General features: G+C 44.1%; 1 protein-coding gene across 11 annotated transcripts in view; it reads right to left on the bottom strand.

Annotated features, from left to right (window-relative positions):
* The window catches only part of LOC122204446 (aminopeptidase O (putative)), a 342,257-nt gene that overhangs the window by 246,616 nt on the left and 73,956 nt on the right, over positions 1–21,685 (bottom strand). For all 11 annotated transcript variants that reach the window (XR_006195667.1, XR_006195669.1, XR_006195668.1 and 8 more), the window contains exon 5: positions 16,232–16,477. Coding sequence is in view for 8 of the 11 variants with exons in the window: in XM_042911920.1 (XP_042767854.1) it covers positions 16,232–16,477 (246 nt within the window). In the remaining 3 variants the exon portion in view is untranslated. The remainder of the gene's footprint in view (positions 1–16,231; positions 16,478–21,685) is intronic.

The following is a 21,685-nucleotide window of genomic DNA, read 5'->3' as shown; positions in this document are numbered from 1 at the left end:
ACATCCCTAAAGGGGCCTAGGGGTCCTGCCACGTAGGGGAAGTAACACAAATGGCCAGTAGCTCCCCTCACCCTGCTCTCTGAGCCTTTCTGTGATGGCTCTCTTTGTCTGTTCCCCTCAAGTGATGACTGTCCTTAACAGTGTCACACACAAAATACAGTGTCCTGCCCAGCCAGGATCACTGTATTTTGTGTATCTCTGGTAAATATGTACCAGGGAGGTCAACAGGCTGAATGCTTGTGTGTGTGTGTCTGCACACACGCAGCGCAAAGGCCTGCAGTTCGTATCAATTTTGAATCCACTAAGATGGTTGCCCTTTAGAGATTAAAAAAAATTATTTGCTATGCTAATAAAGAACATCTTCTGAATTTGTTCTTCAGTGTCATGCCTTATTAAAGCTGAGATAAATCACATCCCTTGCTTACCTCCCGTTGATGTCACTGAAAAAAATTAGATTATTCTAGCCAACATGAAACCATAATGGGGTAGCTGCCTAGCCTCTGCTCACTATTTAAAATTGAGTTTTGGGTGACATGCTCTAGAATTATGTGGGGGGTGGTAAATGGACATTCATCTGGACTTAGAAAAACATGTCTCAGCAACTCTGCCACAATTCAACCCATTCCTTGAGAAGCCGGGAAATTCGGACACGTTTGGTTGTTTCCATATCCCACTACTTTCCACTTCCCTTTCTGGCATTTCATTCCACTTTTTCTGTTTTCGGATCATGCTTGGCTTTCTGCCCAAGTCTGAAGATTAAAACCATTAAAAATCTCTGTCTTCTCAACATCCTCCTATTTACAAAAAAGAGCCCGCATTGGCTTTCCCCTTTATTTTTCTCTCTTACAAGGTTAAAAGCATATTTCTCCTTTTCCTCTTTCAAACTTTTTGACTTGAAACCTACACAGCAGCACTATTTTATAAGATGGGTTGCTGACCTTTTGGCCTGGGCTCAGCCCGGCCCCTTGCCTGCCCACCTCTGTGTCTCTGGAGTAAACACCCAGCTGCCGAGAGCCCAGCTGTGGGTCCCTCCACCAGCTACAACCATTCACTCAACACCAGGGCACAACCCAAATAAATAAAACCAACAGCCCAAATTGTATAAACAATATTTAGTTCTCTTAACCAGAAAAATAAATGGCATTTCTTAATGCGGTTGAAAAGAGATAGCTATTAAATGGGCTATTTAAAAATGTCAAACATGTAGGTTCATTTTTAAAAAAGAGGCTCTCTCTCAATTTCCCAAGTTACTGAGAATGGGATGAATACATCTTTAAAATTGCTGAAATTAAGAAATCTGAAAAACAACATCATTACCAAACACTGAGAAGGGATCATCAATTGTGGCTTGGGTCTAAAGGAACAAAAGCCTCACCATGGAATGTTAGGTTTGAGGTGAAGATTATTATTCTCGTTTCCATCCCTGCTTTATTGCATGTAGGTTCCTCCAAGTTTTCGAGAGCCACACGAAAGTGCTGACATTTGATTGCTTTTGAAACTTCCTGAGAAACTTCATGCGGTCCCACCTGTAGTGGGGGATGAATAAGATGCAGGCACAGCCCTAATTCCCGCAACTAGCAGGCAAATCGATGGAATCTTTGTGCATTTACTGACTCCTCAAAATGCACCAAATACTCAGTGCAGCATTGTTGACAACAGTAAAATACTGGGGGGAAAGCTCAAAGATCTGTATTTTGGAAAAATAAAAAGGGAACATCCTCAGAGTAGAACACCAATGCCACTAAGTTTAAAAAAAGAGAGAGAGAGAGAGAGAGAGAAAACTTACTAGGACTTACTGGTAGAAAGCAGCCCAGGATGTAATGTGAAGTGATAAAAAGTACAGAGTAAACAGGGTGTGTGTGTGCTGCCTCCTTTTGTGTAAGGAAAGGGAGGGGTGGTAATATCCATATAGTTTTACTGGGTGTTATTGCATTTGCATGAAGAGACACAGGAAGTTATATAAAAAGCTAATAAAAGTACCTAAAGAATGAGGAATGAGGTATATGGGAACAGAGGTTAGGAACAAAAATAGAAAACAATTTCACTATAGAAACTTACTATTCAAAGGCCTTTTAAGGTTGATTCCTTTGCAAAAGTGTCTTGAGCCATTCCCATTCTGGCCTACAGGATTATCTCAACCAACACAGGAGAGTACTACTTACAAAATGGTGTGTGGGCTTCTGGGAGAGGGGCCTTGGGAAGGCAGCCTGAGCAGGGCTGGCATTCAAAGCAGAGCAGAGCAGGACATCACCCCGCCCCGCCGCTGCTCGCCCCTCTCCAGCCTGGCCTTCTTCCTGATTCGGAGCCTCTCTGGCTCCATTTGGAAGTGGCAGGGGTGGTGACACAGGGTTTTTTTGGAAGTTTCCATCACATAGTCCTTTCAAGCGTAGGTCAGATAATGCCTCCGATACCACCGAGAACGGACCAGACACTGCTGCCTCAGGAGTGAACAGGGCTCCATCTCTGATCCAAAAGCCACAGGAAAAGGGGTCAAGGACACAGAGCTTTCTCCAACTGCTGGACCCAGAGCCCCAGGGGGCTCGGACAGTCCAGCTGAGTCCGGGTGGGATCCCAAATCCCCAGAAGTTCAGGATTTCTTTTAGATGTGGAAAAGGAACTAAGAAATGAATGTGACCTGAATCAAAAATGTCTGCTGGTTTTATTCTGCTGCCATCTTCAACTTTTTTGGGGAGGAGGAGAAAAGTTAATATGTGAACTACTAAAGTTCAGCTACATCCTTGAAGGGAGACCTAACAAGAATGTAGGCGCTACTCTAAAATGCTCCACTGAATTGAGAAATTCCATTTGTACGGTCTGAGTAATCTGGGCTCAATAACTCTTTGTAACAAACCATTCATGTTTTCATAGTACCATGGTAACTTATCACACCTATTTTTATTTTTTCCCTGGAGCTATTACTTCAGAGAATCATGGACATCCTGGGTTGGTAGGGAACCTTAAATTTTGTGATTCATACTAGTAAGCAGCCAATCACAGAGGTGCTTTCTGATCCATAAAACTACCAAATGTCTCCAAGCCTACCGAAGCAAGGGACTGATATCTGCCAAGAGCCTACTATGCACCAGCTGTTAACGTGATCTTATCTGATGCAAACAGGAGTCCCGGAGGTGAGCAGCCACAGAGATTTTACAAACGACTAACTGGGCCGAGTGTCACAACAGTCAGTGGCACAGCTGCACGACACACAGTCTTTCCTCACTCCAAAATCTGTGTCTCCTTCCATCATCTACGTCCCAAGGACGGAAGGACTGACATAGGCTCTGAAAAAGCGTGCAGTAACAGCACAATGGTTCAAAAGGCTAACCAAGGAGAAATAAACCACAGGAAAGGATATTAACTGCACGTCTTGCCCTTGCTTAAGCTCACAGTCTGTGCATGGGTCTACAGGTTTCTATTCCTCACCTCAAGCAAACAACCCACCATTAGAATCCACTTGTCCTTGGGGTGCCTGGGTGGCTCAGTTGGTTAAGCGACCCACTTCGGCTCAGGTCATGATCTTGCAGTCTGTGAGTTCGAGCCCACGTCAGGCTCTGTGCTGACAGCTCAGAGCCTGGAGCCTACTTCAGATTCTGTGTCTCCATGTCTCTCTACCCCTCCCCTGCTCACACTCTGTGTCTCTCTGTCTCTCAGTAATAAATAAATGTTAAAAAAAAAAATTAAAAAAAAAAAAAGAAAGAATCCACTTGCCCGATGCCTCAGAGGCCAAGAGTGACAGAAGCCCAGGTCCTGATCCTGGCTGTCGGCACCTGCTGAGACTCATCGCCCCACAAGATAAACTCCTGGGCCAAGCAGAAAGCAGAGCTTGCCCTGCCGGGGCACGGGGGGAGAATGGAAAATCATGACAGGCGCTGGGCAGACAGGCCTCTCTGAGTAGGAGGGATTCCATGAGGAGAGCGGGCTGGTCCTGAAGGTAGCTTCGGGGAGCCTGTGACAGCTGGGCCATTACAGGGCTGAGAGCTTGTCTGTGAGGATCAAATGACAGAATATATGCACGAAGACCCTCCGCAAGCTGGGAAGAGTTGGTCAATGGTATTACCATGTAAGAATTGGAAGGGAAAGGATCCCAAGTTGCTCAAAGCCACTGACTCATCTTTGCAATCCTAAGGTCTAATGATACTTTGTCTGTACATGTGAAAAAGAAGTAGCCCTTGTAAATTCGTCAGGGCCCTGGGTTGTAAATGACAGAAAACCAACTCAACCAGCTTGGACCAAACAGAGCTCTGTGGGAAGGTTCGCAGACCCACGGGAAGAGCAGGGGCACACATGAATGCCATTTCTCGCCCAGATTTCTGCTCCTCTTCCAATCTGAGACCAGGCTCCTCCTGCTAATGGAGACCCAGCCGGGTCACTCCCACCCCACACACTCCTCAGCCCCCTCTGCCCCTCATCCCCGACTGGGAGATCCCAGGGAGGAACTCATGCCCATCTTAAGGTTCCAGTACACAGGTGCCTCGGGGGAGAAGTTACGAACATGAGTAGCACGTGGCTGTGGGAGGGAGGCACTGTGAGGTACAGCCACGGCCTGGGAAGGTTCCTGGGGTCTGAGGAGGACAGGCTGACAAGCACCAGTCTCCTCTCAGACCCTGAGTCAGACCTCGGTGAGACCCCCTCCTCTGTCCACCTCTGTGAACACATCGTGCTGGTGGCAATGCCGGTTAGGTGACTGTCTAGATCTGGGCCTCTGGAGGAAGTATTACAGAGTGAGAAGATAGACACTTGGTCTTGAGTCTTGACAACAAGCACCTTCTTTGTCATCTCTTCTTTTAGAAATGAATTTGACCTGAACCAAAAATGTCTGGCGGTTCTATTCTGCTGCCTTCTTCATCGTTTTTTTTTTTGGGGGGGGGGGGGACAGACTTCCTTCAACAACTTGGGGCCTCAGACATGGAAGCCACAGAAGAGGCATTCCCCAGGTGAAGAGCCATCATCTGTATCCTCAAATAACATGAAACTATCCCTGTGCTGGCAGGCACGAGGCTGGATCCAATGGGCTCCTTTTGTTCGTCCGTTCACTCTCACCCCAAGTTCCAGCACCACCATGCACAGCTCAGAAGCAGAGGGGAGACTCGAAGTTGTAAAAGATAAATTTCAAACAGATACAACAGAGGTGACCCTGGACCACATAGGTAAGGTAAGACTCCTTCCCAAACATGTCTCCCCAGATAGCACTGAAGATGAGGAGGTGCCCCCGCCCCCTGCCCTGGGGAAGGGGGCCAGGCTGCAGGGTCCTGGAGGCTGGCAGGCTTTCTGGGCCCCATTTCCTGCGGTGGCCTGGGGCCTGAGCCCCCTACCAGGCAGTGTGCCCTGCTGAGCTCTGGGGCCCATAATCTCTTGATTGCTTGCAGCTCTGCAAGAAGATATCAAAGCCAGGAAGAAATGGTTTGAAGCCAAACAGAGGGGTGAGAGAGCAGGAAAGGCTGATTGGGGGTGGAGGGAGTCTGGAGGGGATGGGTGGGGAGGGCCTGAGGGTGGGGAGGGTTAGGACAAGAGAGAAGAGAAATCAGAATTAAATGAAAACAGTGTCTGTAGCTGGGCCCCTTTCAGTAAAGTCCTGCCATGCATGCATTAACCCTCCATCGATGAAAACAAAATCCAGGGACCTGGGGCTGGCCTGCTGGGGCACATAAAGCTTAGGGGATATAATATCTTCCAGGTGGGTGTGCCCAGAAGCACACAAAGGTGCTTGACAGGTCGTTTAAAACTGACTGTCAAGGTCAAAACAACACCACCTGCAGGTACAACTAAAATGTCTTCATCCATCCCCTCCTCTGGGTTCTCTGTTGTTGTTTGTTTTAAACCAAAGCACAGTTTGAGCGGCAGACAAGCCTGACAACTGTTCAAACATATGTACGTGCAACTTATTAGCTTGCAAATGGAGGTATCTGGAGGCTAAAAACAAGGGGTGGGGGAACAAGTTAGCTGCCATCTCAGAGGGGGTGAGGGGAGGGGGTCTTAGTTGTAAATGGCTGGGCTGGAGGATGAAGGCCTTTATCCACGGAGCGTGCTCCTGATGCGGTATTTGGAAACGCTGTTTTGCACTGACGGTGTGCTGAGCAGAGGCGGTTATTATGAAAGGAAGGGGCCCTTGCCCTTGAGATCTGTTTATTTTGCAATTAACCAGGACTAAGAGAGGCCCCTTCTGAACCTTCTGCTTGCGGGCCTAAAATTTAAACGCCCACTGCTGCCTAGGTGCCCAAGGAGTACAAGAAAATCCCAAGCTTATGACTAACTCGCTCTTACATCAAAAAGAAAATATATGTGTATGTAAATTGCTAAATGAAATTGAATCACCTCCACTCCTGTTCAGCATAAAAACTCAGCATAAAAACCTAATTAAATCAATGAAGGTTAGGGCTCTAAGACACTCTGCAGGCGATTCTAAATCGGCCCCTTCACCTTTTGGGATGAGCACTGGGTGTTGTATGGAAACCCATTTGACAGTAAATTTCATATATTAAAAAATAAATTAAAAAAAAAAAGAGTACAAGTAATCAAATAGTGGTAGTATTTTAAAAATAATTCTAATTATAATGTATACCTCAATTTTATTTTCCAATAAAAAGTAAATCAGAGTAAAAAAAATAAAATAAAATAAATAAATAAATCGGCCCCTTCCTTTTTCCTGGGATCCTGGCCTGTCACTGGGTTCAGCTCCTCCAGAACACCCCTTCCTTTCGAGTAACAGACAAGCAGGGAGCCTTACCACGGAGCATCCCTGCTATCCTCTTTCCTCAGTCTGACATTCTCACCTGAGAGAAGATGGCAGGGTGTGGAGTCTCAGAGCTTCCCAGGAGAATTTAACCTGTCCAGAGATGCCTGCCAACCCTGCACAGTCCCCAGTGCACACACTGCTCTCTAACACCTGAGCAGAATCACCTGTGTGGACGTGTTAAATTTGCTGATGGCAAGACCCCACTGCAAACCCACCGAATCTGAGTCTCCGTGGTGGAACCCAGGTTCTAGGGATGCCAGGGCTCTAGCCAACCCACTAGATGCAAGGAGAAATAGAAACTCCTTAAAATTTTTCTCATCCTATCTCATTTCCATTTTTGTGTGCATTTTAAAGTGTGCCCAAGTATATTAACGCTGTATGAAATGTATACAACTTATAAACACCTGTAAATTCCTTGTGCGGGTGACAGTTCAAAAAGAGATGTAGAATCAGAAAAGTGTAGGGCCTCCTGCACTAAACTGTGAGCCCATCTTCCTCACTGCGATAAAGCAAGGCTCTCACCAGTGCCTGACACATGGCAGGTCCTCAACTGACACTGACACTGACACAATGAAAGGTGGATTCCACAGCCAGCTGTACAGTGGGCTCCAAGATATTTTGGAATAGAATTCCTTCTCAAAGTTCTGTTTTGAGGAGGTTTTTTTGAGACCATAAGAGGAATGTATACTGTAAAGGAGAATCCCTGGGCACATAAGGAGGGATACTGCACCTTCTGGCCCATCTTCAGTAGGCACATATACACCAGGATATTAAATCAGGATAATAGGATATTAAAGGCTTTCTTAGAAGTCCTCCAGCAAAGACTCCATTTTAACTCTGTTTAATCCATTCATTTCCTGAATTAATTACGCCACAGTTCCTTTTCCCACATTATTAACATTCCACAAAACTAGTCTTCCTTGGAACCTACTGTAGAAAACCCTAATTTAGACTAAAGGTCTCCTACTTCCTTGCAGCCACAGAATCACCAGCATTCATCATACCTGTCCATTGATATGCATCTACTGAATGAATTCTTGGCTTTGCCCATCCAGGCCTTTCCACCTGCCAGCTTTCAATAGGATGTTCAGAAATTGCACATGTGTGATAAAAGCCAGGAACTGCAGCTGGCTCATTCTCAAAGCAGGTTCTCAGGGTCTCTTCTTGGAGTGGACCAACTCAAATATGAGGATCTGCCAACCACAGTCCCCACAACTCAGCAAGCTGGCCTCTAAGGAATAAAGGCCCAGTGATGGGCCCCCAGGATCACAAGAGCACCCCCTCTTCTTTGCCCATCCCAAATCCTGGCTGAGGAGCCCAAGTATCATTCACACTTTCCTGAAATGGAATTCTAAGTTTTCCATTTTCTGGTGAGAAGGGGAGGTGGTTATTTTCAGCAAGCTAACTGGGAAAGTGAAGGGCAGATCTGGCATTCTGTCTTCCCGGAACAATGTCTAGACTTTCTGAGGAGTCACCTCTATAAATAGCATGGTTAGTTAACTAAGAAATATAACATGCTCTACTCTGAGCTCCACTCGGGTTAAATCAAGGTGAACTTTTGCATTGTACCCGCAAGTCCCACTAAGCAATCAATTTCTTAAAAAGTAATCCATTTTCGAAAGGATCACATCTTTGGCCTTTTAAAGTGAATACTACTTTTTATAAAAGGTAGCTAGCACACTTTTCCAGTTACATTTCAGTGGTGGGGTAAAGTGACAATCACCCACTTTATGCACACAGGCCTCTGTGGCTCAGATGTCGGGGGGTTGCAGGTGCATATTGGCTGTAATACAGCAGAGGCAATGTTCCCACCGAGCAGAGTTATTCATGCATTGTGCCTTGCTTGAGGACTGTTTCCAGAGTTGGTGTTTTCCCCCAAAGGAGTCTACTCCATGCCCACATACATATATAATACAGTCCAGAAGCTGGTAGCATTTGCTCACTCTGTGTAGTGGTCTGAGGAGTGAGAACCCACAAGGTTGGGAACATTCCAACTCAGGCAACTTTGCGCACTGAATTCCATTGTTCTTTTTCAGCCAGGGAGTGTATGTTCTATTTAGTAATGACGCTTCTGTGGAGAAATAAGTGGGAGGGGGAAAAAATAAAAGCCTTTTCTTTGCAGTGGAAAAATGGGAAGGTAGTGCTGACTGGCCATCTCAGGCTCAAGGGCTGGAAGAGATTAGGGGCCTATGGAGAGAAGAAGATTACAAATGTAGGCAGAGGGATGATTGCTTCAGGAAGGCCTTTCAAAGGCCTGACAACTTCTCTTGAAGGATGGCCCCAGCAGTGTTCTGTGAAGGTAGGACTGTCAGTCTATGTGTGTGGAGAACAGTTCAAAGAAAACAAAACACTTAAGCCTAATCTTTCAGAGGGTGAGGAATCGTGGCGTAATGATGATAAAATGCTACTTCTGGGTCTGACAAGCCGCACAGCTGTTTGATGGCAAGAAGAAGATTCTGGCTAAGCCAAAAGCTGTGAGTTCACTCTGCTGTTGTTCCAACAGAAGAGAGAGAGAGAGAGAGCCTGGCCCCAACTTACTCATGTGATCCAGGAATCTGCCTGGTTACCCAGACTCTGTGGCTGCCTCAAAATGAGCCCACGGTGAAAAGCTGACCTTCAGGTAGACTCCATGACACTAGGATTCCCAGGAAGAGACCCTGAAGCAAATACATACACCTCAGAGAGGGTTCCAGAAAACACTCACCTAAGTCTGAACCCCAGACTCTGACAGCCATCCCGTGATGAGGCCGTTTTACTTCTCTCTCTGACATGCTGGCTTTAAGTGACTTGGAGGCATCATAGATCCTCCTGCACCTGTGCCATGAAGAACGGAGCATACATACACCTTCTCACTACCTGCCCCACTCAGTATAAACTCGTAGTGTCAAAACTAACCAAATAATCACGGCCAAGGGCTTTCAAGGTCTCAGAAGAATGTGACTGTAGGAATACCAGTTTCTATTTCAAGAAAGAAAAACAGAAGAACTAGAACATGTTAGACCCTTCTCTGTAAGACAGTAGGGAAAAGAAGTCAGATAATTTTCTCAAGAAGAAAAATGGAGATCAAAAACAAAATGGAGGAATGAACACAAAGGAAGCCACAAAGGGGACACTTGTGAGCTAAGCCTCCTTGCGTGGGACCTCACCACTCACCCACATGTTGCTTGTTCATCACTATGGCAAGGGCTGGCGTGCCAGTAAACACAGGATTAAAGTCTTTCAGGAAAAAGAGAAGGATGGTTCGAGCTGCTTTCTATCATTCACACCCACCTACTTGAAAAAACACAGAAGCGTTATACTAGAAAACATGGGAACGAAATGCCCCTTCAAGACATTTTTAAAACCAATCCACTCAGAAAGAAATTTGAGAATTTGAGAGTTTGGGAAACAAACAGCAACAACAAAGAAACAAAACCCACACACAGACTCCCCAAATCCTCAGCACATCAGAGAGGGGAAGAGCTGGCAGCCTTGGTGAACAGAAAGGTGCCCTCATTTACGGCTCAAATCAGATTCCTGAATGGAAGAATCACTACAGTTGCATCCTGCATTGAAACCATGGGGTCACATCCCCTAAAATTTAAAGGGCTATTTAAAAATATGGCGGTTTCAGTTTGGGGGGAGGGGGTGAAAAAATTCAAGTAGAAGCCAACAAAGAACAAGCAAAGAAAAATTCCCAAAGCTGTGAAACCTTGCTATTTAAGATAATGACAGAAATTTATGACTGCTTCCTTCCCCAGCAAAAAGGAGCACAATTAGAAGGCTGAAAACAACAGGCCCTTTGTACCAGCATGTTATGTTTTGCTTATTCTATTACACACTGGCTGGGAGATAAGAATAAACAGGACAACACCCTGTCTAACCCCAGGAGGAGGGGGCGGAGGGAAAGCTGGTGACGTTCATTCTTGGGCATGTATGTGCACACCGTTCATTCCCAAATTGAGGTACTTGAGAAAATTGTGCCTGCAACAGTCAGGAACTAGTATAAGCACCCAGAAGCCTTTTATTGCACAATCACATCTTTTAGGATAAGCCATGTATAATAGGGAGCTTTATAGTTTTTCTCTGCTGTGAAGTGCACTGAAGATATTTAAGTAATTAGTGATTATTTCTCTATGCTCTTTATCAATCCTATTTTTGTTCAGTCTTTGAAAAACTTAAAAATTAGGATGAGTAGGGGCACCTGAGTGGCTCAGTTGGTTAAGTGTCCTACTCTTGGTTTCGGCTTGGGTCATGATCTCATGGGTTCGTGGGATCGAGCCCTGTGTCAGGCTCTGTGCCAAGTGTGGAGCTTGCTTGGGATTTCCTCTCCCTCCCTCTCTCTCTGCCTCTCCCCCTCAAAGTAAGTAAGTAAGTAAGTAAGTAAGTAAGTAAATAAATAAATAAATAAATAAATAAATAAATAAATAAATAAAATTAGGATGAGAGCATATAAACACAGCCTCCTTCCCTGGATCCAATGTGTCAAAAAAGCTTGGAAGGAATCAATCAGCCATTGGGAAAGGCCATGTGGTGGCCTGAGACTGTGTTCTCTCTTCTCCACAAGAGGAGAGTTGGCAGTCCTTGCCAGGTGTTCTGATGCCCCGCGATGGAGAATTCTGCTCAAGGACAGCAAATGCTAAGCCAAGTCAGGTTCTAACTAGCCAGTCACAAGATGGTATGGCACTGTTGGTCCTCACAAAACGGAGAAAAGATCTGACTTCTCTTGCAGCTCTCTCTCCATAACACCTCACTGCCTGGAACCATCAATCCCCACTCAATCTCTGCCATTTCTTGGTCGTTCTTGCTAGTGCTCCTCATGAGGGTGTGCAGGTGGCTTGGTGACCCAAGCACTGAGGGACCATGGAATCTCCTGGCACCCAAAATGACTTTATGGAAGGAGCTAAGAGAAGCCATTCTAAAAGCTCACTGCTCTCTTTCTGCCCCTCCAGCCCATTTCAGTGGTTCTCATCTCGGGGCCTTTGGACCTGCACTACCTCAGCCTGGGTTGCTTTTCCACCAGACCGTCACAGGCTGGCTCCTTTCTGTTCTTCTGTCTCATAGCAAACATCACTCTTTAAAGAAGTCTTTGCCTCTCCACCCTAACGATCACCCTGTCACTTACTTGGTTTTCATTCTTCATAGCACACATCTTAGTTTCTTGTTTTTAAGTATACGATTTTCTCCCCTGACCAGCATGTAAGTTCTGCAATGACAGAGATCTCATCAATCTTGTTCACCCCCATAGACTCAGCATCTTAAATCCTACCTGGTACACAGTATGTGCTTAATAGAAATTTACTGAAAGGATGACCAGATAAATAAATAGGCAAACAATGGTCAGACGAACAAGACAATCTGCTATGAAACCAGTGGAAAAACAAGTCAAAGCAGAATCATCACCTAATGTCAACCACAATGCCACTGTATTTTTTTTCAACTTTCCAAGCGGAACCAGGGGTGAAGCTACATGCAAACAGTAGATCTGAGAAGGAGACTCACAGAAAACACAGCTTTTTTTTTTTCCAGTGCTTTAAACACAAAACCGCTCTGAAATGATGGCAGAAGATTCTTGAAATTCAAATAGAGGAGGAAAAAAAAGAATGTATTTGGATGTCAGCAAGGTAGTTCTGCCAACCTAATTATGCCCCGTGACATGTAATTGTGAACCGCTGAAAGACAAATGGCAAAGCAAAGCATTTATTATAAACACACACAGAGGTAAGACTGAGGTGTTAATTTTTAAGCAACTGTCATCAATCTGGTTCCAGGATATTATTCCATTAACATTATTATTATTATAACAAAGAATGTAAGCACGATGATGAGTTCCTTTCATGTATTTCTCAATACCTGGGAAACGAGGCTTACTCGTCAATCTCTAGCTGAGACACCTGAGAAAAACATGAGGACACAATGAAAATGGCAGAACACTAATTATACCCACACAAAGAGAGTGGATCTATACATTGGAGATTCACTTAAAATGCATTCACGTCTTTGGCTAGACACCATATTACTCAATCCAAGAAAGGTATACTCCTTATATGGCAGATTCAACCTCTATGGAAGGCACAAGCAAAATGAAACAAAGAGAAAGCGTACATGCACCAAGTGAGAAAATTAAGGGAATGGAACTAGTCAGTAGTGTCTCAGGGGCAAACCGGTGATTCTTCTCAGAATCAGAAGAGAATGAAAGCATCTCTCCCCAGAACAGTGACTGAGAAAAGGAGGTTGATAAGTAATGGCTCCTATTATATTAAAGGTGACCCAAAAAATGAGGTGCAGTTTTTTTCTTTTTTCTTTTAATTTTTTTTTTTTTTAACATTTATTTATTTTTGAGACAGAGAGAGACAGAGCATGAACGGGGGAGGGTCAGAGAGAGAGGGAGACACAGAATCTGAAACGGGCTCCAGGCTCTGAGCAGTCAGCACAGAGCCCGATGCGGGGCTCGAACTCACATACCGCGAGATCGTGACCTGAGCCGAAGTCAGACGCTTAACCGACTGAGCCACCCAGGCGCCCCGTAGTTTTTTCTTTTTAATTTTTGTTTTAATGTTTATTTATTTTTGAGAGAGACAGAGACAGAATGTGGGTGGGTTAGGGTCAGAGAGAGAGGGAGGCACAGAATCCAAAGCAGGCTCCAGGCTCTGGGCTGTCAGCACAGAGCCTGATGTGGGGCTTGAACCCACAGGCCATGAGATCATGACCTGAGCTGAAGTTGGACGCTCAACTGACTGAGCCACCCAGGTCCCCCTCTGAGGTGCGGTTTTGATAGATGTTCTAGTTACTGCTATGTTTGAAAAGCCCGCCAAATTCTAAAACAATGTGTACGTGTTGTTTGCCTTCTTATAAATTGATTTGTCATTATCATACGTTCAAAGTATCATATTATACAAGTGTGTTTCTCCCTACTTTACTGAAATATCAGAATCAGGCTCCAAACAGACTCAGAGAGGAGAGTTTTAAGATTTTTCCATACAAACTACGATATGTAATATTTGAAATACAGTAGAATCTTTATGGATATCATCCAAAGTTTTTGAAAATTCTTGAAAATGGTTACCAACAATTTACCCATTTTAGTTCATGTGGGAATGTTTAATGCCATTCACCAAAAAAGAATACTACAATGGTAAAAAATGGTATTCATTATGATTAAGACCTAATCACTCGAGAAGTCCAGAGGTATGGAATTTATGATCTTGCTTACATGTTTATAAATGTGGACTCGGCAAAGAACCATTTAATCTACCAAGAAATCCTTTGATCTCTAGTGCATTGCAATTAACAGGACAATGGCAAGTTTCAGTGCAGAGGTCTTTTTGGATGGCTCCTACTACACTTGGGATTTCTCTGTTCCTGTTTAGGGTACAGGGTTGACCTACAAGACTGTCATTTTTTGTTCCAGCTTTGCTTTTACAGAGCCCCAAGCAAAGCCCTGACCATAAATAAGGCAGCAGGGCCCCCGGAGCCAGCTGAGTCATAAACCCCACTCACTCGCATGTGGCTCAAGGTGTTGGGATCCCGCGAGAGTCAAGCCAAGCAAGTGGAATCAATTTAGGCCAGAGTTAGGAAAAACAGAGTGCTCCCCCCACCCCTGGCTGGCAGTGGAAGATACACAATCCCCCCTCCACAGCTCAAATATGGGGAACCGTAACTAAGCCCAGGAAAACATCTAGACCAGGGCAGACTACTTCCACAGTCTAAAAGGAAAGAAAAAAATGGGGGGAAAATGATATTTGACAACCAACCACAAAATTTTAAATGTACGGGTCTCCTGTTTTTAAAGCATAAAAACGGTCTTGTTGCTGCTGAGTTATAACCATCACATTTTCTGACATTTGTGCCCAGTACCATTTGGCCTTAGGGTTCTTAGGCTTATTACTTTCAAAATACAGAGCAAAGCATGTTTAAGTCACTTTAAATATCTCAAAGAGCAGCAAACCCACTGCCTACCTGCTTGGGCACGCAAACTCGAAAAGAGAGGCTTTCCAGAATGGCCTGCAGGTCAACAAATTCTGGTTTTGGCAGACTGCTGTCAGGAAGGAGCTACAGAAAATGAGGTCCTCTGTACGAAAAATACTCTGCCTTTGGTCCCCTCACGTCAGAACTTGGAACTGTTAGCAAACATGCCCTGAAAAGCTACAACTCTCATAAAGTGCTAAAAACTCCCAAATAAATAGAGGCCCTCAAAACTAGGTACAAATGAGAAACATTTAATGAACAACCCTTTCTTCGCCAATAATTCTGCTTAAATTAAGTCCAGCAGACTCTTCAAAGGGACCAAAGAATCCCCCTTGTTAAGACAAATTCTATATATAGACATCCAAAACAATATTGATGCACATAACCAAATATATATAATTATCCTAGTTTCTACGTTCTCATTATCTTCATAAATACAGGATAAAAATCAGCCAAAATGACTTTCTCAGACCTCCTCAAGGATTAAGACTAGCCAGCCAGCTTTAAAAAGTATACGTATGTAGTAAAGATCAAAAGCAAATGTTCTGGTCAGTTCTTTTCTACTCATGGGTCTTACTAAGAATGTATGCAGTTTTCAGGGAAAACACCACAAATGACAGCTGTTCAAAAGCATGGAAATTAATTGGCAGCAGGAATTTCCTTGACTAATAGGGAAAAACTTAAAGTCACATGTTTTGATGAGCTTATTTTTCCTATCTTCAGTCAAGCATATTCACTGTTAATGATTAAGATTTTCACATAGAAATATAACCAAGTGAAATCCTGAGTATGTAACAAGTAAAATGCTGAGTGGAACACAGGTACCTATTATTGAAGGAACAATAGCTTTAACGAATGGGTTTTAGGTGTCAATAATATATAGGGAAAGGTTCACCTTGCAGGCCTGGATTATCCACGAGAACTAAAGTGAGAAAACATTAAGAATAATGCATTTATTACATTAAAAAATATTAGCAAGACAAGTGACACCCCCCCCCACTGCCCCACCCCCCGGTAAGCCATCTGCTTTGAGCTGTTTTTCCAGCAGTGGTGATGGATTTACACTGATCCATCCACAGTCTCTCTGACACAGGGGCTCTCAAGTCGTTGCCCTTATGACCAATGGCGAGAATGGATGAGACAGCTGGTCAGGATTAGGCGAGCAGCCTGTGGCCCAGGAACTAAGTTGTGTTCCTCTGCCCAGAGTTGTGACCTTGGGCCCATTAGCATTATGCTCTCACCACAAGCTAACCAGTCACTCATCAGCCACGATCCAACATACATCACTCTGGGGGCACAATGTGTTTTCAATCCAAGCAACAATGTGAGCTTGTTATTTTCAGAGCAGCTGATTGAGCCCACGACACCCAAAGGCTCCCGCGTGGTGGAGGCTACACACAAACTGTCCCTCGAGGCAGCAATGAGATGTCCAAGCATGAGCAACTGTGGCCCTTCCATCCTAACGGAGCCCTGACAGAGCCCAGGGAAAGCAAGAAATAGTCAAAGGATGTCCAAAGCATGTTATCCAAGTGCCACAATAGAACAACGTACCTGGCCATCCCCAGACTCGGAAAATTGCCGGGGACGATGAGTATGTCCAGCCTGGAGAACGGGTGTGTTCCCAGGACACGGTGTGCTGCTGAGAGGCAAGGAGGGACCAGTTGCAGAAGGGTCTCTTGGCAGGCACCCTTGAGGCACACTGGGGCAAAGACCCGATGAGGAATAATTTCCTGGGTGGTGGCAGAAGGATTCTGGAAGCGGCAGGGGTATTCCATGTGACCACAAATGTCAACATACCTGGGAACAACACGAAATAAATAGATGCACTTTATGGTAAATCAGGTTTATTCTTGCCATGGAGCTGGGGAACTCTCACAGACATGCACAACTTCTAAGAGATGGCAGTTCAGATGGGCTCACGATCAAGACAGTTCAATGGAATTCTTGGCTTGTCTGTTTCTCTGCAGCAGTGAAAAACTATAGGTCAAAATACTTACTGATGTGCTGAATTGACCGAGTAGCTTCAATCTAAACTAAGTGAAAGTAGATTTTCCTACTTATTTTAGAGTAAACAAGGAAAACCTCCCAAGCCTCAAAACAACAAAACAACCCCCTCCCGAAAATAAAAAGCAAAATTTCTGCCCCTCAGAAATGTGCTTTTCAAGTATCACCATGGAAAAAAATCTCCAAATCAGAAACAGTTCATAACTTAGAAAGGCAAGGATGGTGCAGAGCCAAATTAAAGATCCCATTCTAGAATTTCCTAGAATAAAAAATGAACCAAATGACAGGACAGGTTTCGACTTTTCAAAAGAACCCAGTCCATTTTACTAAAAAAGTAATCCAGATGCTCATGTTAAAAGCCATCAGAAGTTGTGCTCTTATGGAATACAGAGACACTTTTTTATTTTCCCCAATCCACTTTTGATACAAATTGAACAGAATCAACCTTTTAAGGAAACAGATCAGAGCTCAGCCTGTACCATCTGATCGCTGCCAGTTATTCTGTCAAAGGTGGAGCTGAAAAAGAATTCCTAGAACTTGACTCACAGGCCTCGAGAGAACTCATCTACCCAAAGAAACCCACATCAAAGGGAACTCTATTTTTTTGCCTGTTAGCACGTCCTTTATTCAAACACAATGGAAAACCCCTCTAATTTTAATTTACAAATTACAATTTTACCTATGGGTGCTTGTTGGATTCACAGTGAATAATGAAAAACCTTAAAATGCTGGCATGTCCCAATAGGGTCAGGCCACAACAATAATTCCTCTCCAAGTTTCTGAAGTGGCTTTCACTTATCCAAGGCCAGCACTGCCCAAGGAGATCCACACAGCTATGGAGATGAGCCTTGCCCTCCCACAGCTTGGTGCATAGAACACAGCTTCCAGCACCAGTGACATTTTACCGCTGTTGAGGGTAAGAAAAATGGGTGGAGACCCATAAACACTTCTGCCAGGATAAGGCAACAGGGAGAATATAATTATTGACATTGAATGCTAGCCAAAGCCCCTGGGTTGATAACCTTGCTTTATGGAGAAAGTGACTAAAGGTGCCTGTTGGTAAACATTTACCTGAAAAGGCTTCAAATGTCCACCTAATGACAAGTACTGTACTGGTGTATACATTCAAAGGTCTCATTAAGTAAAGAAGTCTATTTATTAAGGGGTGCCTGGGTGGCTCAGTTGGTTGAGTGTCTATTGATTTCAGTTCAAATCATGATCCCAGGGTAGTAGGATCAAGTCCCACACCGGGCTCCACGCTGAGCATGGAGCCTGCTTAAGATTCTTTCTCTTTCTCCAACCCCCTTCCCCTGCTCACGTGCTCTCTGTCTCTCTAAATAAATAAAATAAAAAAGAAAGCCATTTATTGAGTTAACCACCTAAGATATTTACATAGGGACATAATGGGCTATAATAATTAAAGCTTACACTTCCTGAAAAACTTTCAGAGCACATTAAATAATAGAGAAACTGGAGGTGCGGAGGCATCTTCAGTACAAATGTGGGGCATAAGTTTAAATTCTATGTGTCAAAGCACAATTTCGCAACGAGGCATTCCACTGGCCTATCTAGACACATACCACGGGGCCAGACTATTTCCTGCAGCCAAGAAAGATCAGAAAATAATTTGAGGTATCAAAAAAAGTCAACTTGTTGAAGAGAAAAAGTGAGTTAAATTCTCTCTGGACATGAATGGCACTAGCCAGGGGGAATGAAGGTTATTCCAGTTGTGTGTATTAGCACCATTTTTTAATAATCAAAGCCTGGGAGAAAATGCAGGACTTTAAGGTAATCAACCTATAGATAAATGAGACTATTAAGGCTCTCCCAATAAAAATGTACGTGGCATCAGGGAAGGCCACACATAAGTTCCAACGTTGGGATCAGGAAAGCTGGGCTTCAGTGGCTGTTCTCACACGGGCTAACTGTGATGTGAGGCAAGCAACTCAGTGCCCAGGGCTCCTTTCTCGTCTCTAATGTGGTCTCATGAAAATGGCTGCAGGGGGAGGGGAGGAACTGACTGGAAAGGAGGTGAGGGAACTACTGGATGCTGGAACGTCCTCTATTAGTTTAGGGTGTAAACAATTGGCAAAAACTCAGACTTAAAATCTGTGCACTTTGTTTTATGTTAATTATACTTTCGTTAAAAACAAACAAAAAACATGGCTTCCAAGGTTTCTTCTGGTACTGTGATTCTCTGACAACTCTCCACATGAGGCCCTCGCCCCTCTTCATATTGTACGTTTATGAAGTCATGAATAGTCCTCTATGAAAGCAGTATGAACTCAAAGATGCTTCTTCTCACACTCACCTTCGACCGTTCATTTCTATAGCTGTGCCTGCTCCAACCCACTCTTAGTATCATCAACAAGTCAAGCATTTGTAAATAGCTATTCCCTGTGCCCAGGCTCATAATCAGGGTAAACATTTTAATAGTTAAAGATTAATAATAATGCTTGATTGTTATTTATAAATAATCCATACTGATGAGAATTAAGAATAGTAAACAATAACTCCTACCACAACTGCTATTGAACATTCACTGTGTGCCAAGAACTGTTCTGAACACTTCATGTGCATTATCCCAATTAATCCACACAGCATTCCTGAGGAATAAGAACTGTTCTTTTCATCACATCGTGAGTCATCACAAGCTCCTCCCTCCCGACCTTCCTTCCCCACATACTCCGTTAATCTTCTTGAGTAAATTTGGATCCTAGATTTTTCTAGAAGCTGAGCTCAGCTGCTCTGTGGTTCTCTGGTTTCCTGTTCCTCCTTGTCGATATTGCCCATTAATATTGCCAAGAGTGGGAAGAACTGGTGAAATAAATGTTAGGTTGATAAATGATGGGAACCAGACCACTGGTTCCCTCTCCTGCGATTCCTAGGCTGAAATCATTTCACATGAGGTCTTTCAAGGAAGAAGAGTGACCAGGTTTTATTCAGAATCACAAGATTGGACACTGCCTACAGAGGTTCTCCTCTGGTCCTCCTCTTGTTTCCAGAATGAGATGTATGGAAACTAGCTGACAAAGACATTTCCCTGTCATAGGCTCAAAAGGAATCACCAAAATTTCCCTTAGGGATGCAGGTCCTTTTTTGACAGTTCAACTCAATCATTTAGTAATGATTTCCTGCATTCTTGCTCTACTCGAGGCACCCCAAAGGTGTGCCACGTATACACATAGGAATAAATTTCTGACCCTACCTTTGAAGAGTTTACAGTTTTAATGGAAGAAAAAATTTAAAATTCTGGTACATACAACGACACTCTAAGATGTTTGGACAATTTATTAACATATTTTAGCAAGCAGAGTAGATGCTTTCATACCGTAAAGATCACAAGTGTTCAAAATGCCACCACCAGCCACCAGTGAGCTGTTGGCAATGATGACAATACATACGCAGTGATGCAGTCGTATCTGAAAGCTGGATGCATTTCCTAGGGGAATTCTCGTATAATGCAAAGCAAAATGCAGGATGTACAATAAAAGCCAGAAAGCTGAAATATACCAGGGAGCTAGAGCTGGAGAAATCAAACCAAGCCAAGAAGATTTGGAAAGGCTTCTCTACAGCAAAGCGTGTACTGGAAATTGGCATTTTCCCCTATGATTTATATATCATTCGTTCTTTCCTAGCCTTCCAAAGACACAGAAATAGGGCCTCACTCTGCTAGGTTCACAAGGCAACTTTCCACAGACCCACAACTCTAAAGAAAACTGCTTCCCCCCTGCCCCCACCCAAGCTTTCCCTTCTTTAGGATGAGCAACCTCAATGCCTTTTCTTTGTGGTGCCTATTTTCCACGCTTTTAATCATTTTTCCTGAGTTCCTCTGGACTTTATCCAAGTTTCCGTGTCATGCTTAAACTGTATGGGCCCAAAGTGAAGACAATGCTTTAACAAAGGCCTCCAGAGGTTAAACATAATAAAAAGATTCCTCTGTGGCCAGAGAAGGTTATATTGCAGCCGAAGAAAATTAATAAAACTTTCAATGGTTTACCTAAGTGCCTTCTAATTAACGTATTTATGAAAATGCTCACCCAGAGTGGGCTGGAGCACGTGTGGAATTGAGTTGGAAGAGGGAATGTTCTTCCTATAATTTAGCCCACATGAACAGTGATCAAAAGTTCAGTGACCAATACTTTGGCCAAATTTCTGGGACCCAGATGAACACTTTAGGTAAATGAAAGCCTGTGGTATATAAGGCCCCTATAAAAGTTACATTTACGTGCATTGAACTGGTGGTCTTGGGAAGGTTTGAAGTAGAAGAGGGGGGTGGGGAAAGCAAGGGGACCAGATGTGAACATAACCGAAAACACTGTTGCAGTTGGCACTTCAGAGTACCTTTGTTGGCAAACGTAGCATGGAGCCAGAGATTTAATGGATAAAAACACAAAGCTACCCTCTGATGACTAAAGACAGCACACATGAAGCACGCAGCCAGGGAAGGATTAAGCAAATGCAAGCTATTATTTTATCAGCAGTACATTTTTGATAGACAAGCACAGTGATAAATGAAGGGAAAACTTAGTCATAGCATGTCAGACATGGAAGGGAGTGTGGGAAGGACTCCGTTCCTCAGGTCTCTCCACACAAGGACATGCTCCCCTGGAGTGGCACCTCTGACCTCTCTCCAGCTGCTCTGATTGGCTTGGCCACTCTGGGCTGCCTCTTTTCCTATCTGCTTGCCCACAGACGGTGTACTTTTTGGCCAAGAGGCAGGCTGCGTGTATCTGTGTTGTGGAGGCCAGAAGCAGTCCAGGTAGGCAGGTAACTGGACGGGTAAGTTTGTCTAGTTTGGAAATGGAGTATTAGAAAGCCCACTGTGACTGTATACCTGAGTATTCCCAAGTCCAGCTTCTGTCAGTAACAAAACCTTTACTGTGCTCTCCTTCTATGGTGTCTCAGCTGGCTGTAAACTCTAAAGGACAACATCCCCTTCCCCTGAACCCCAACGGGAATTTCAGATGCCATCTCTTCCCAGAATGCCCAATGGAAATG

This window comes from Panthera leo, chromosome D4 (assembly GCF_018350215.1).
Source record: "Panthera leo isolate Ple1 chromosome D4, P.leo_Ple1_pat1.1, whole genome shotgun sequence".
Lineage (NCBI taxonomy): Eukaryota > Metazoa > Chordata > Mammalia > Carnivora > Felidae > Panthera > Panthera leo.
Note: the sequence above shows the minus strand (reverse complement) of the source record. Positions and strands in the feature narration are given on the sequence as shown.